The sequence below is a fragment of the Mauremys mutica genome, chromosome 12 (assembly GCF_020497125.1).
Source record: "Mauremys mutica isolate MM-2020 ecotype Southern chromosome 12, ASM2049712v1, whole genome shotgun sequence".
Taxonomy (NCBI): domain Eukaryota; kingdom Metazoa; phylum Chordata; order Testudines; family Geoemydidae; genus Mauremys; species Mauremys mutica.
The window spans coordinates 75160065-75175319 of NC_059083.1; the positions used below are offsets into that span (position 1 = coordinate 75160065).

Below are 15255 nucleotides of genomic sequence, written 5' to 3' on the forward strand. Positions count from 1 at the left end.
AGTAACATTATCCTTTACATTTAAAGCAAAAGATTTTTAAAAAAAACCTCAGTTTTAATAATTTGTACCTCAGTAGTTGTTCTGCATGACATAAAACAATTGTATTTTTAAACGTGACATTTCAGTTTTACATATCCTAATAAACCATGCACGCTAATTTAATATTTATAAACAATAACTAAATTACCTGACAATTTTACTTCATAATTATCAGTAGTGCCTAAAATTGAAGAATTAATTTCAAGGAAACAAGGTTTCAAAAGTTCTTTATCAGTTTTAAAGCTGAAAGTAACAGTGTAATGCCAGAAGTCTCACTCGACCAGTGATTCAAGGAACATTTTACACATGTAAAATAGGACTACATTCTAGGGCTCCAATTTCACCCTGTTCAAACATTTTTCATATGGAAGCCAGAGTCTTGTGGTTGAATATAGAAGGGGTATTCTGGTGACAAAAAGCCTTACAAACGTAAAGATACCACCCAAGTACCCCATACTCCAAGTAATTTTTCCAATCTAAATTGAACAAGAGACTAATTTCAAGCACAAAAAGTCCCAACTAATATTCAATTTTGTTTTACTCTGTCTAGCTCTTCCTTATTAAAATTAATCCCAATTTAAAATTCTTGGTCTTATTTAAAACATTGAGGCCACCTTTAGAACTTTACTTTTCCTATATATCCAAAATATTCACTTGAAAACAACATTTGGGAGAGAGAGAGAGAGAAATATTGAAAAGGAAATTGTAATACCAGGGGATACAATATATGCAGAATATTTTTTTCTCTTTTTAAGGAACAAGTAACCAAAGTCAGAGCAGTTTGCTACCTAAATATTAAATAAGAGGTTCTTAACAGAACTCACTGTGACTCATCATAAGGTGTTCTGCAGATACAGTACAATTCCTCACTGCTGCCCTCTTGTGCCCGTTTACAATCATTACAGATGTACACATCCATTTTCTTAGCCTCCTTTTCTGTGATGCCAACACATTCTCCATGATACCAGTTAGTACAAAGATCACAGCCAATATAGAACCTAAAAGTGTTCACAATGAAAATGACAATGTAATTGTCATTTCAAATGGCATGGCACTTTTCCCTGCATTTCTGGTTCTGATGCACTTTCTTGCTAGCCTGCTTTCTGCAACTTTTCTGACTCAGTCTCCCTGTCCTCTACCATTCTATCCTTGCAAGGCCTACATCTGACACTGCAGCTGCACTGTAAATAAGGTCACTTGGGTCAATCTTGATATAGACAGTTTAGTAAATGTGGGTCAACCAATATCTACAAAATTTTGAAAAAACTGGACTGAAAATGTGTCTCTCCAACATGAATGCATATGTGAAAAACTGTAAAAGGCACAAAAAGACATGGCCAAAGAAAAAGATTTACATTTTCAAAACTATAGTTCAGAAGCCAGTTAAGTATCAAGGCAATTTCTCGAGATTTGAAAATGTAGGTCTCAGTTAATTTTAAAAACAAAGCAAAGCACAAACACCGACTGGAAGTTACAAGTACACTACAAAGGAACATGCATACCAGCCATGTGTAGAATACATATTGGTATAACATGATGTGAAGGAAAACTGTGTAAGAATGTGTGTTGTAATTTTAAAATTTCTATGTGGGATCCTGAAAATAGAGCAATTCAACTAATCAGAATTACAACAAATGAACACAGACCATTCTTTGGAGAATATATGTCTATTCTCAAACAACACTATGGGACAGAACCAGATATGGTATGATACAAAGTGAAGGAGAATTGGGTAAGGTACAAAAACAATTTAATTCCATACTGAATCATGTGAATAATGGACCTTGCACAGAATGGTGTGATAAACTTGTAAATTATTATTCAAGGATGTTTGACAGTATTTTGGATATGGATGCCCCAAACATACCTATGACTAGCAGAATCAACCATGAGGACAAGAAGTTCGGCACCCAATCTCCCTCTCTCTCTCTGACTGAGCAAAAGCTAGCTGACTCCAGATTTTCAGGCTTCCTAGAGTTTAATCATAGAATATCAGGGTTGGAAGGGACCTCAGGAGGTCATCTAGTCCAACCCCCCCACTCAAAACAGGACTAATCCCCCAAAAATGTAGTGAAACTCTTACCATTTATCACCTGTTATGATGCCAGTTTCTGCTAACCTGTAGACCCAGCCCTGGGCAGGCAGGACGAAGAGGAGCTGGCTACACTAGGGTAGCTAGCAATATATGTCAGACCAAACAAACCAACATCTCTAATTTCTAGCAAACTTTTGCACTAGAAGTCTTAGAATGTGCACCCAGACTTCACATCCAATCACACCTCACCTGCACCATTTTGCTAATTTGAGGAATGCTTCCCCTCCTCTGGGTGCCTCCAAAACTCTCTTAGCGGCCCAACATCTGCCACATTCAACCTATTTTTTCCATTGCTTCTTATTTCCTATCAGTCAATTCTCAACAATCTAATGAAATCATCTTTCTGCAAAGAACGGCTAGATGTAGTTCTCTCTACAGGGAATCAACACCAATTCAATCTAGCACAAGATATTTCTTCTGCTTCCTTCCCCCAACACTGTAAGGGCAGATAGCACCATCTTCACAGTGCTGCCAGCTCCTCCTGCTGGCCTGGAAGCAAATTCAGGTCCAGAACTTGGATCCTTTGCCTCAAAAGTTGTTTTATTTTTATATTTCCCACTTATCAGTTAAATCTTAGACAGATACCCTGACTAACCTGTATCTGGAATACAGTATGAGTGAATCCCTAACATGCTTCAATGTCATTAATGAAAAAATAAACATGAAAGACCTACAGTAAAAGAACATAAATGACTCAAGCAAAGAATGATCTTAGTGAATCTAGTGCATTATAACAAATTTATAGGGTGCCTCATCTCACAGGTTGCCTCTTAGGAGCAGTTCAGGCTACAAAACGGAAAGCTACACTTCTATCCTGCATGAACTGCAAATGAGGCACCAGCACAAAAAGAACATCTCATAACCATATACATTTATTAAAAACCACTAAATTACATAAGATAACAATGTTTTCAAAAGTAACTAACTTCACAATCAAGTGGTGAAATAATTAAACTCAACAGCATAGCCACCGTACATTAAAAAACGGTGAGATTCAGAATTTATGAGCACAGAAGTTGAACTGGATCACTGCTAAGGCATTAACATTCCGTTTTTGGGAAATCTTATTTCCTGCTTAAATAAAGGTCGTCTCTGTTCAGTATGCTAGAATGTGCAGTCATCGTGTATTACCTATGGGCCAATCCAATGCCCACTGAAATCAATGGAAAGATTACTGACTTGAACAGGCATCAGATCAAATCCATGTATTTGTTTAATTTACTTTATTTTGATGATAAAGCTTACACTGCTTATAAGAGACTGAACCAGTATGACTGGCCTGTGCTCAATATGTTATAACAAAATGAGGACAGGGCATCCTACTAAGTTTTACTGAATGACAAAAATCCTAATATAGCACTTACTCTTCCCCACCCCACCAATCCCCATTTAAAGTGGTATTTAGCACTTACAAGAAGTGGCAGATTAGAGTACTTCCATTCCAAGCTGCCATTCACAGAATGAGTGCAGCACCAGGAGCAGTCTAAGCTTCCCAACTCTGACATGATGGTATAGTGACAGGAGTTATATAAATAGCCAAGAGACAGAAATGAACCCCCTTCAGCTGTGACTTGGGGGAACCAATACTGGGGGGACAGGCTAGTTCAGTCTCCATGGCTCATTTCAATTCTTGGCATTTCTACTGAAACCCCAAACAAAGATGCTAATTAGTGCTTTTGGAGTGAGTGATTTTTGTCAAGTGGACGACCTGTAACACTAACACCAACTGATTTCTCAGATGCCACTGCATAGTTATCATACGGTAACACCTTTTGATCATTACTGAGCTGAGCGGAATTAGAGCCATCAAACTAGAGGTGATCCAGCCCACTCAGTCATCCAGTCCACCATTTATTAATTTCTCTATAAACAATTCCTTCTATAAAACAATTTCCCTTTCAGCGGGAAACAATCTTCTTTTTCTCTTCAGAGTTAGTTTCTAAACCATTTATTAGGAACTGCCATTTTCATTTTGTCAAATGCTTAAAACTTCCAAAACGTACGAGAGTCTGGTAGAAAAGTATGGGGTTTTTTTTTTTTTTGCTTGGTTTGCATTTCTTAATGCAACTCAGTAAGAGTCCGGCGTGGGGTGGGTAAGTAATATATTAAGAAATGAGAAAAGAAAATAAATCTATTGGAAACCACTTCAAACATTTTCCAAAATGAACTGCAGCCTAATAGGTTAGTATCTCTTGTTAACTACTGAATTACAGAAAAATCTTATTTATAGGGAGACGGTACCAAACCTATCACTAGAGAACACCAACAAGTAGGAACACAAGTATATAATCATTTGCTCCCAAAGCAGAGGCAAAAAGGCAAAACAAAGAACAGAGCGAAATAAAGAGTATGTGCATGTGAGACAGAAAGATCATACAATGGAAACATGCAAACAGGTAAAAAAAATTAACTCACAAGAAGTACTAGATTTGTAATTGCTAGTGTAATCCAGACACTGCTTATTCTTTCATAGTCCATGCTCCTTGCAATACCGCCTGATTTTCTACCCCCCATTTCTAATCACTATCTCAGACTAATAGCTAAATGCTAAAGCTGAACCAAACAATGCACAGGACAAGCATGCTGCATTCACCACTCACTTTGATTCATCATAAGGTGTTTTACAGATGCAATAAAGCTTTGTGTCCTTCTTGGTTTCCTTTGAGGTAGTAGAAATCATTTTCTTTTTCTTGGACTTGGAAGCTGAAGAATCTTTCTCCTCCTCTCGTTTTCTCTTCTGGGAAGATACTGGCGCTGGGACTGTGGTGGCAGATGTGACGCTGGTGGCATGCTGTGATGGTGGCGGTGGTGGAGGAGGAGGTGGAGGTGGTGTTGCTGCTGCAGCAGCAGCGGCAGCTGCTGCGGCGGCAGCGGCGGCAGCAGCAGCGGCAGCTGCTGCCTGTGCTTTTTCTTTTTCTTTCTTAATTTTAGTCAAGTCTTTCTTTAGCTCTTCCTGAAGCACGTTTAAAAAAAGGCAAAAAAGACACCTGTTGAGGACATTCTAGAATAGGATCAGAATCCAGACTCAAATCTTGCTCCATTTAAAAAAGACAAGTCATTTAAATAATTTACTCATTCAGGTACAAATTCCAAGATTAATTTAAATCAGCCCCTGGGCTGCTTTAAGATTAGATGTTTTAAGTCCGATAATAAGTATCGGGGAGGTGACCCTATGTCTAATCTTAAGGCAAAAAAGAGGAGGAATTTCAGGGATGTGTCAAGAACATGGAGGACACATGCTTGCTAATAAAAATGGTGATCAGGCATAAAAAGCTGAATTAAGGATGGAGTCAGTCTTTACTGTTAACAATCACCTAGATCTTTGAACTTTTAACAATATGAAGTAAAAATTAATATGATTCTTATAGGATCTGTGACATTCAGAATTGAAACAACATCCACAGAACCTTTAATACATTAATGAAGTCCCACACTGGTAACTCTGCATTGTCATGTGGGAAACCTGTTCATTTTCTAGTCCCTATTTGTCATTCCTTGGGCATGAAAAGGGTGATTAGGAATATTCAACAGCAGACTCTCTGGCAAATAAACTATAATGTCAGATGACACAGAAGGCAGCTCCCCCACCCAGAGGTGTAATTGCCAGGATACAAAATCTTGTGTGTGGGAAGCATACAGAAACAATATTTCACCCCAATGATACCATGCACCAGAATTCTCACTCCTGATTTTCACTCCTTTATGGGAGAGTGGGGTAGCTCCCACAGTCAAAGAATTCTCATCTAAGAGCAGTGGTTTAAGTGCTGTCCTCTGGAGATTCCAGCTCCTTCTCGACCATGATTGGTGAAGGAGCTCCCTGTTGGTATGTCTTTACATCACTTCAGTTTTCCACACAATCTTTACTCAGCATTCCTACCTTGCAGTTGGTCCAGTAGGTTCCATAAACTGTGAGGCTTTTGCCTTAAGTGCTCTGGTACATTTGTGTTGCAATTTGCTGTTTGTTTCTTGGAAATCTGATGCCCTTACAATGAGAAAGTGCCACAGAAATAAAGGATAGGGCCAGCTCAAGGCTTTGTGGGGTCCTTCACAAAAACATGTCTAATGCAGCTCCACCCCCACTTCTAGAAGGGTATTCCCACCGGTGTTAAAATCTCAACAGGAGTGGAATCAAATGGGTCATATTTTCTTTGAAGGCAGGGGAAGGAGCAAAAACTAGGGTAGGGAGATTTCTGACCTTCTTGTTTAGCTTTTTCAGTGAGAGGCAAGACTGCAGGATTTGGACCTTTAACTTTAATAGGGCAGAAATGGTTTTAAGAAACCACAAAAGACCTCGGCATAGATTAAATGCTAGATGCAGTAAATAAAGTGATCTGGGGGTTCAGCAGGGCTACAGGCATGCAAAAGAAGATTTTCACCCTGCATGCTTCCTTAAGGACTCAAAGGACAAGCTGATAAACATAATATTTTCCAACTTAAGAAAACCCACCTGGTTCATTGAGAAGAACTGCTCTTACCTGCACTTCGATTTGTAGATCTTTGTCCAGAAGTGCTCTTTTTTTCAGTATTTCAGCTTTAAGTTGTTCTTTATGTTTGAAAAGCAGAGCTGAGAGCTTGGTAGCATTCTGTTTACTACGCTTCTGTTCCACACTCTCTTCTCGCTTCCGTTTCTTAGCTGCCTGTTTTTCTTCTTTATCTATCTTATCCAAAATATACTTCATCACCTGATTACACACTATCATTCTAGGGAAGGAATACAGAGAAGCACATTGTGCCAAGTTGTCCAATAAATCACAAAATTAAAGTTATTTTCTCTTTACAGCCTACACAAATCACAAGCTGTATTATTAATTCTGATGGTAAAATCATGGATTTAGCCACAACAGCAGCACTTGCTTGACTGACAGTTTGTGGAGACCTATCCCTTTCAACAAAGACTCATGCTATATAACCTGATGGTTAGAGCACTGGTCTGGGATGTGAGAGACCCAGATTTAAGTTCCTGTTCTGCCTGATTAAGAGCACAGTGAGTGTCTCTTGTGTGTCAGAAGTGGCCAGTAAACCGTGGACCCACAAATCCCCAGATCAAAAAAGCTCATGTTTTGATCCAAAGAACACAGATATTTCGATACAATTCCATTTTTGCAAAAACATTTGAACTTTTGTTTCCATTCAAAGGCAGAAAAAAAATTCAAAATCTGAAAACTTGCTTCAAAACAGAATTGTCTTTCTTCTGACAGCTCTGAATAGTACTAAACTTTGGTGTGTCAGCAAAAGAAAGTCCAAGAGGATCATTTTCTCTATCAGTAAAGATCACTATAGATAGTAGTTCCCAAACTGCTTCATCATGAAGCACCCAGGATGATGGACTGTTGGATGCAAGCCCCCATACAATATGCCCCCTCTGTGCCCCAGTGCAACTGTCTTTTCCTGACCATTTTCTGTTTGACTTTTTTTGTATAGTTGTATTTTTGCTTTGGACTTTTCATTCCTGTTGAAGTTTCTGTTCCTCCCCTTCCCCAATTCACCAGAAGACAAAATGTTGCTTGGCATGAGGGTACTCAAATAAACAGGCAACACGTACACCTGCAAGCTAAGCTGAGTGCAGCAGGAGTAGAGAAGAAAAGCTTGGGACAAGTAGCTGCTGTTGAGCGTGCAGACTTGTGCATGCAAGCTGCTCCTACGTACTCGTGATAGGGGCAGAAGTACGAATGGAAAATCAAGGAGCCACCTGGTATTTTATTAAGTATCAGAGGGGTAGCCGTGTTAGTCTGGATCTGTAAAAGTGTCAGAGTCCTGTGGCATCTTACAGACTAACAGATGTATTGGAGCATAAGCTTTTGTGGGTGAATACCCACTTCATCGGAAGTGGGTATTCACCCACAAAAGCTTATGCTCCAATACATCTGTTAGTTTATAAGGTGCCACAGGACTCTTTGACGCTGGTATTTTATTGAGAGCTGTAGGAGTACACTAGTTGTTTGGTAGGGCCATATGACATCAACCATTCTGTTCTTCTTCACTGTCCCACATCTACCTGGTCTAGTCTGGGTTTCACTGCTAAAGATTATATTCTTTGGGAAGAAAAGACTCATTGAGGAGGAAAGATGACAGTGCCACGAACAGAGCTGGTCAAATACCATTAACAAAAAAAAATTATTTTTTTTTAAAGTAACAAATTTGGTCATTCGTAATTGTTAAGAGAGCAGTCTGTGCCAACAAATTTTTAACTTTTGGTTTGTGAACTCGCCACTGTGTATTCACTATTCGTTTCTCACACTGAGTGGACACTAAGTTGCATAGTATTGTTCTTGTATCTGATTTGGGGATCAAAACCTTATAAAACAGGATTATTTGATAAATTTCCTGATCACAGGATTATTTGATAAATCATGTGAATAACAAAATTGTCAAAATAGCAATGGAAGAATATCTAAAGCCAACTACTTTTGTCTGCTGGCTGGGAGGTAAAATAGTTAAACAGAGGACAAGCTCCTGCCAACAAAGGGAATGAAATTAAGAAACCATAACATGGAGAGCTCAAACAGAAATGAGAAACAGGCTTAGTGACAATGGAGCAATCCTTCCATTTCCTTTTGAGAGCTCTCTCAAAGTTATTTATCTGCCTGAATTAAAAAACTGTGGCTAGCACTAACCACATGCATCATATCACAGTCCATATTCTGGGCAACAAGTGAAGATAGTCAACATTTAGTTTGATTGCAGGAGAATCAAACTGCTCATAATTAGGAATGTTACTTTTAAGTCATGGATTGTCACCATTATTTGTATATTACTTGAAGTCAGTTTTAGAACTTCACACAACTAAGCTTTTCCAAGCCTGAGACAGAAGGCCTGACTACACAATGGGGAAATGCACACTACTAGGGCGTGATTTCTAAAGCACACTAATGTTTAGAATAGCACTATGTTAAAGCAAACTAGGGAACTTTCAATGAGCACCAGCACTGTCTACACAGACTGGTTAGAAATCACACTCACACACTGTGCCTTACAACTCCATGTAGAAAAGCCTTATTTTGTACAATAGACAACAGTGAACACATTTGCTCCACGTCTACTGATACATTATCATGTGTTCCTACCTCTGATTTTCTTCTCGTTCAGCCGGGGTCAGTGTCTTTTTCTGTTTCAAGTGTTCTATTACAGCATTGTGTTTCATCACCACCTTGAACACAAAGTCCAAACAACATTTGAAAACTTCAGGTAGTGTCTGACAATAGTACTTGGGGAAATGCGGACACTTGCTAACTTAAGACTTATTTGTTCAAATGTGACTTATTTACTTACACTATTTTGAAGGTAACTTTTTATACTTAATCTTAAATTATGACTAAGGAATTTAGAGATTCAACTTAAATTTTCATTATTTCTGGAGAAAAAAATAAGTGAAGTCAGTTTCACTTTTGTAGTCAGTTGCACTCTCTCAAACTCCTATTGCTACACTATATTTAGGGTTTCTGCTCATTTTTTCTCCCCACAGTCCACCACCCTGTAGTTAACAGCATTATACTTAATACAGTCTCCTTTCTATAACAGCCAATGAAAGCACAGAAGTGTTGCAAATCACCAGTCCTCACTTTTTCTGGACTAACATTGAAGATACATTTCTCCCAATAACCAGCGATACAATAAATTAATTCAAAGTGCCAGATAGCAAGTACAGCACAGTAGTCTCTTAAGGTGCTGAATTAACTTAGAGATGCTATTAAATTGGCAAAAACAATTTTGCAATCTAATTTAGAAATGAAAATCCCAGAGGCTCCATTCACAGGCTATCTAATGTATCAATATGATTAACAGAAACATGTGTTTAGCATGGTTTGTATTTACTTCTGATAACTTTACCTGTTTTTGGATAATGTCACTTTGATTAGAAGCCTGAAGAGTGTGTTCACGTTTAATTTCTATCTGTTGCTGCTTTTTCTTTTGCTGTTGCTCCCTGAGCTGCTGAACCCTTTGCAGCTGCTCTTGAACACTAGCTGCTTGAACTGTTACCACATTCTGAATCTGGTGAGCCTGCACTGGGCTGGCTTGTTGAATCTGAATAGGTAACTGAAGCTTAATCTGCTGGGGCACACCACCCTGCTGGGCCTGTATCTGAGCTACAACATGAGACTGAAGTTGGGAGAGAACTTGGACTTGCTGCTGAAGCTGAGGTACAGTAATAACTTTTGTTGTAGGCTGCTGGATCTGCAGCTGAGGGCGAGGTGGAGATTGTACAGTAACTTGATTTAAATTTTGTGCAGCTGGAAGAGTCTGAAGGGAAGTCTGAATCTGGGGTTGCGACTGCTGCTGCATTTGAGCTTGTATTTGTATAGAAGCTTGGGGTTGCATTTGTATCTGTTGCTGGGTTGTGGTCTGCACCTGAGCCTGCTGCAGAGCTTGGACTTGGGACTGAGCTTGTGGATGGATGACAGTCTGTGGTTGATTTTGGATTTGAATTTGAGGCAGCCCTTGAACCTGGGTCTGTGGTGGAGACTGAACTGTGACTGGAGTTTTCGTTGATTGTGCCACGACAGTTTGTGCTTCAGATTTGACTGGAGACTGAGCTGATGTTGGAGACTGAGATTCAGGCTGTGTCTGATCTTCAGGCTGAAGTGAGGGCTGAGTAGTCTGAGGCTGGGCTGGGGGCTGAGGCTGAATACTTGGGGTTTGCATCTGTGGCTGAGCTTGCAATTGACTGTGAGGGTGGGGCTGAATTGGTGGCAGCACTGGTTGTGTCTGTGTTTGTGAGGCTTGTTTCTGTTCTCCCGTAGCTGTGAAGGATAAAAACAGAGTATTCCACTCATTCCAAGCAATGTGCCTACAAGCTCCATTAATCTGCACAATTAGGCCACGTCTACACTGCAGAGTTTTGTCGACAAAAGTTATGCCGCTTTAACTAAATTGCTTTAATTAACCCGCTGTTGAATGTCCACACTATGCTCCTTGTGTCAGCAGAGTGCATCCACACTAGCAGCTCTTGCATCAACAGAGAGCAGTGCACTATGGGTAGCTATCCCACTTTGCAACTGGCCGCAGGGTGCTTTGGGAAGGGTTTGCAATGCCTCGTGGGGCAGGTACAGTGTCACAAGATGCAGGTTTCTAAATCCCATCATTCCATAGGCAATTGCCAGTCACTTTTCAACTGAAGTATGTGTGTGTGAGGGGAGTGAGAGAAAACGGGGAGGGGGAAGGTGCGTGTGTTTGGGGAGAGAGTGTGTGTTGGCATGCTGTCTCTAAGTTCAGACAGCGTCTGGAAACAACCAGCCCTAAGGTAGGGGCAGACCCCTGACATCAACCCCCGCCTCCCTCCCTGGCTCTGCATAGCACAGCAGTCTCACTCCCCCGCAAACCACCCCCCCACACACACACGCCCCTGCCTGCCTGCCGCTGTGTTCCTAGTCCCCAGGACATTAATGATTTGCTGTTTGCTGCCTGAGCAGAGTGGCATGCGTAGCTGTCAGAACTTCCCGGAGCTTTGAAAGGAGAAGGGCGCATGCCTGTGTAGCTGGAATGCATGGCAGCCGAGTTCAAAACATTGATCAGAACAGTCATGGCGGGCATTGTGGAAGGCCAATTATGGCGACATAATGAATGGCAGCATCTACACTGACACTTTGTTGCTTAACTTCATTGCAAAAAGCTTTATGCCTCGTCAAGGTGGTTTTGTTTTGCCGACAAAAGTAGCATTGTACACCTCCACTGTTTTGTCGGCAAAAACTGCCTTTTGCCAACAAAACTGTGTAGTGTAGACAAGGCCCTAGGTTTTCTAAAGTTGAGGAAGCACTATTTCCCCTTTGGTTTAAAAAGAACTACAATACTTTATACAGAGCTTCAACTGAAGATTTCAAAGCCTACACACTGTTCTTTTAACTAAGATACTTTAATGAAAGAGACTAACTCCAACTATATAAAAACATTAAAACAACCTAACTCCAATCATCTTTTTCTCTTGAACACAGAAAACCGTACCTGATGTCGAAGTGGAAACTGTCGTAGTAGTTGTGCTAGCTGTTGTAGCGGATGATGATAATGGAGTGAAAAGGAATCTTTGAATTGTACCATTCGGCATGGCCGCTTGCATTAGTTGTTGTCCTGGACCTGGTATTACAGTCACACCCTGAGGTATCAACTGTAACTGGCCAGTAGTTTGACCCTGTCCCTGAATTACCACAGTCAACCCTTGACTGCCACCCTAAAAAAAAAAAAAAAGGGGGGGGTGGGATGGGGGAGAGAAGGGGAGAAATTAATGTTAGTATTGATGTCCCAATGATATGATATAACTCTTAGGTGGACTATGCAGTAATCCAAGAGACCCAGGATTATGAATTCTGGGAATTTAAATCCTGAACCACTAGGATACATATCGTATCTCTGATGCTTAATTCTTGGAATCCTATTAACCACCTCCTGACCCAAAGACCAACCTCAAGAGTCCCAACTGCCTGTTTACAACATTATTCAATAAAACATTTTCCTAACTGCATATCAGACATTGCCCAACTGTAAGTGCTGACTGTTCATCCAGGTTGTCAGCATGCTGGTAGAATGTTACTGCTTAAATTGTCTCTTTGGATACCATATTTTTGGAGATCTTTAATACAAGCAGAAACATCCTAGTTTTGCAGACAGATCAGAAGGATAGTTCTAACCCCCAAGGTGATCCCCTGTGTCATACATGTCTCTTTGAATCAGTCCCACCAGTGGCAGCTCTTGCCTTCAATTGATACCTGCCCTTCTCCACACCTTCAATAATCAATAACCTTTTCAGTCTGCCCTAGAAAAGAATTCCTGCATGATGTTCTACAAGTCAAAAATGACACTAAGGCATGAGCATATTTTGACAATTAAACCTTTTATCCATTCTTAACATTATTATTAAGTATTTATATTATCGTAGTTCCCAAAGGTCCAAATTGGGATTGGGTGCCGTATAAACATAGAAAAGAAGGCCCCTTGAAGGGTTAACAATCTAAAGGATTTACAATTTACAGCCAAACTCAGCATGAATCTAAATTTACATGCACTAACCAGACTCCCATGGTCTAGGCATAAACAATAAAGAGTGCTATTTTCCAGTTCCAAATGATGTAACTCTGTCCTTTCCCAGTACTAAAGCAAGTGTAAATGACAGCTATCGCGTCCTTCAACACCCACCCAAAGACAGTTGATGGGCATCAGCACCACATTCTGAAGGCAACAAGGTAAGCAGACAAAAGATATTTAGAGAAAATAAATCACTATTTTCTTAATTTAATTACAATTTGATTTGTATGTACGTTATAGGTTTCTCAAAAAGTAAAACTGAAACACAATGTATGAAACGTACAGACACACACACACCTGCCATACTGATGAGCTCAAAGGATATCAATATGGTCATAGTTTCATGAATGAGTCTAAAAAAACCCAAACTGTTTACCTGTCCTTGAGTTAGCTGCGTGAGTTGGGCCATAGTAAGTTTCACCTGCCCTTGCTGGGGACGAGTGGGCTGCGGTGTTGTGGTTTGTGGTTGTATATTCTGTGGAGGTGTTCCTGGAGCTGTTGCTACCTTTTGTCCAGGACTTGAAGTTGTTGTGCTAGCATTAGACACTGCAGTTGAGACAGGCTGACCTCTAATTATCTGAGTCACCACCTGTTGAGTCTGACCTGTTAAAGACGGCAAAATTTGCTATGCTAAAAAATACACTTCCAACATTTTTCATTATAGCCCACAAAACTTCTAAACCCCAACTTCATGAGAGAAGTTAAGCAAGCATTCCTGCTTGCTACAGAATATATATCATTAGTCACTTCTCTATCTGACTAACCAACAAAAATATGAATCTGATTTCAAGAAGTAAAACATTTTGCAATCTACTTACAAGATAGTTTAAAACACTGAGCTTTCCTCTAATTACATGTAGTGTTTTCGCACAACACTATTAATTCAAACCTTTCTACAAATTGATTAATAATAATTTTATATTTTAATTGTCCATTAAACTGTTTATCCAAGTTTTTTATTAAACTAGGAAACCGTGTTCTTTGTACCCACCCAAATGAAAGAGTTACTCTTCAGTAGACTCTCCAGTAATCTTGATTAAACTGATGATTGATCCCAACACTGAATACAGTAATTTATGAGTTAGGGTGAATGATGCATAAAATGTTTATGGAGAAACAAACCATGGTTTCACACACTGGAAGTTTATAATTAAAATGAACCTACTGGATGGAAGAATACCTTGCTGCACCACTACAGGTGTTCGAATAATGGCCTTTCCTAATGTTGATGGCTGAAGTGGTGTCCGTATTACTGTCATACCTGGGCGGAGAGGTGTTCCTGGCATTATCTAGAAACAGCAAAAGGAGAACATACACAACACTTTTCAAAAAGGGCATATCCTGCTGAACCTTGAATTCTTTTCAAACAATGAGAAATAAAGGGATACAAGTAGCTCATATATTTATATGTTGCACGCTTGAAAATTCTGTTAAAGCCGACTTTAGCAAAACTCTATCTTATTTACAATCCTGACAAGTTTCTTAGCTCTGATAAGCATCAATTCCTCATTAAAACTATGCACTATGAGGTCCTATGTTGTAGAGACCAGACAAAAGCCAAGAAGGACAACAGGGAAGTGGCTCCTTGATCGGTGAAAAAATTATGCATGGGTTTATCCTCCCACTCCGACCAAATGTGAATGCCAGCCAAGGGAGTGGAAGACTGAATCCAGGAATCAGATTGATATCAAGGCAACAGGGATCATTGTGATCATCTAGTCTGACCTCAGCATAACATAGGCCCAGAGAACCTCACTCAGTAGCATCTACATCATGCTCATAACTTCTGTTTGAGCTACAGTATATCTTTGAGAGACATATCCAGTCTTGATTTAAAGACTATACTGAAGGAGAATTCACCACATCCTTGGGTAAATTATTCCAATCGTTAATTTCCCTTTGTGTTAAATTTGCACATTATTATTTGTATTGCCATAGTGCCTATGCACCCTAGCCATGGATCAAGACCCCTCTGTACTAGGCTAGGCACTGTACAACCTTATTTCTAGACTGAATCAAAACTTGCAACACAGCACAACCTTTGAAAACTTTAATAATTCAATAATCCTATTAAAAATCCTATTTTGAAATCTCAAGTGTCTATTAGACTT

The 15255-nt window shown here is 39.7% G+C and overlaps 1 protein-coding gene across 1 annotated transcript in view; it reads right to left on the reverse strand.

The window, feature by feature from the left end:
- BPTF (bromodomain PHD finger transcription factor) overlaps positions 1-15255 on the reverse strand; it is an 83439-nt gene that overhangs the window by 7459 nt on the left and 60725 nt on the right. The window contains exons 21-28 of the mRNA XM_044982588.1: positions 14325-14433; positions 13521-13747; positions 12071-12293; positions 9962-10872; positions 9199-9281; positions 6610-6835; positions 4735-5087; positions 864-1037 (exon numbers count right to left, since the gene is read on the reverse strand). Of these exons, the coding sequence (XP_044838523.1) occupies positions 864-1037; positions 4735-5087; positions 6610-6835; positions 9199-9281; positions 9962-10872; positions 12071-12293; positions 13521-13747; positions 14325-14433 (2306 nt within the window). The remainder of the gene's footprint in view (positions 1-863; positions 1038-4734; positions 5088-6609; positions 6836-9198; positions 9282-9961; positions 10873-12070; positions 12294-13520; positions 13748-14324; positions 14434-15255) is intronic.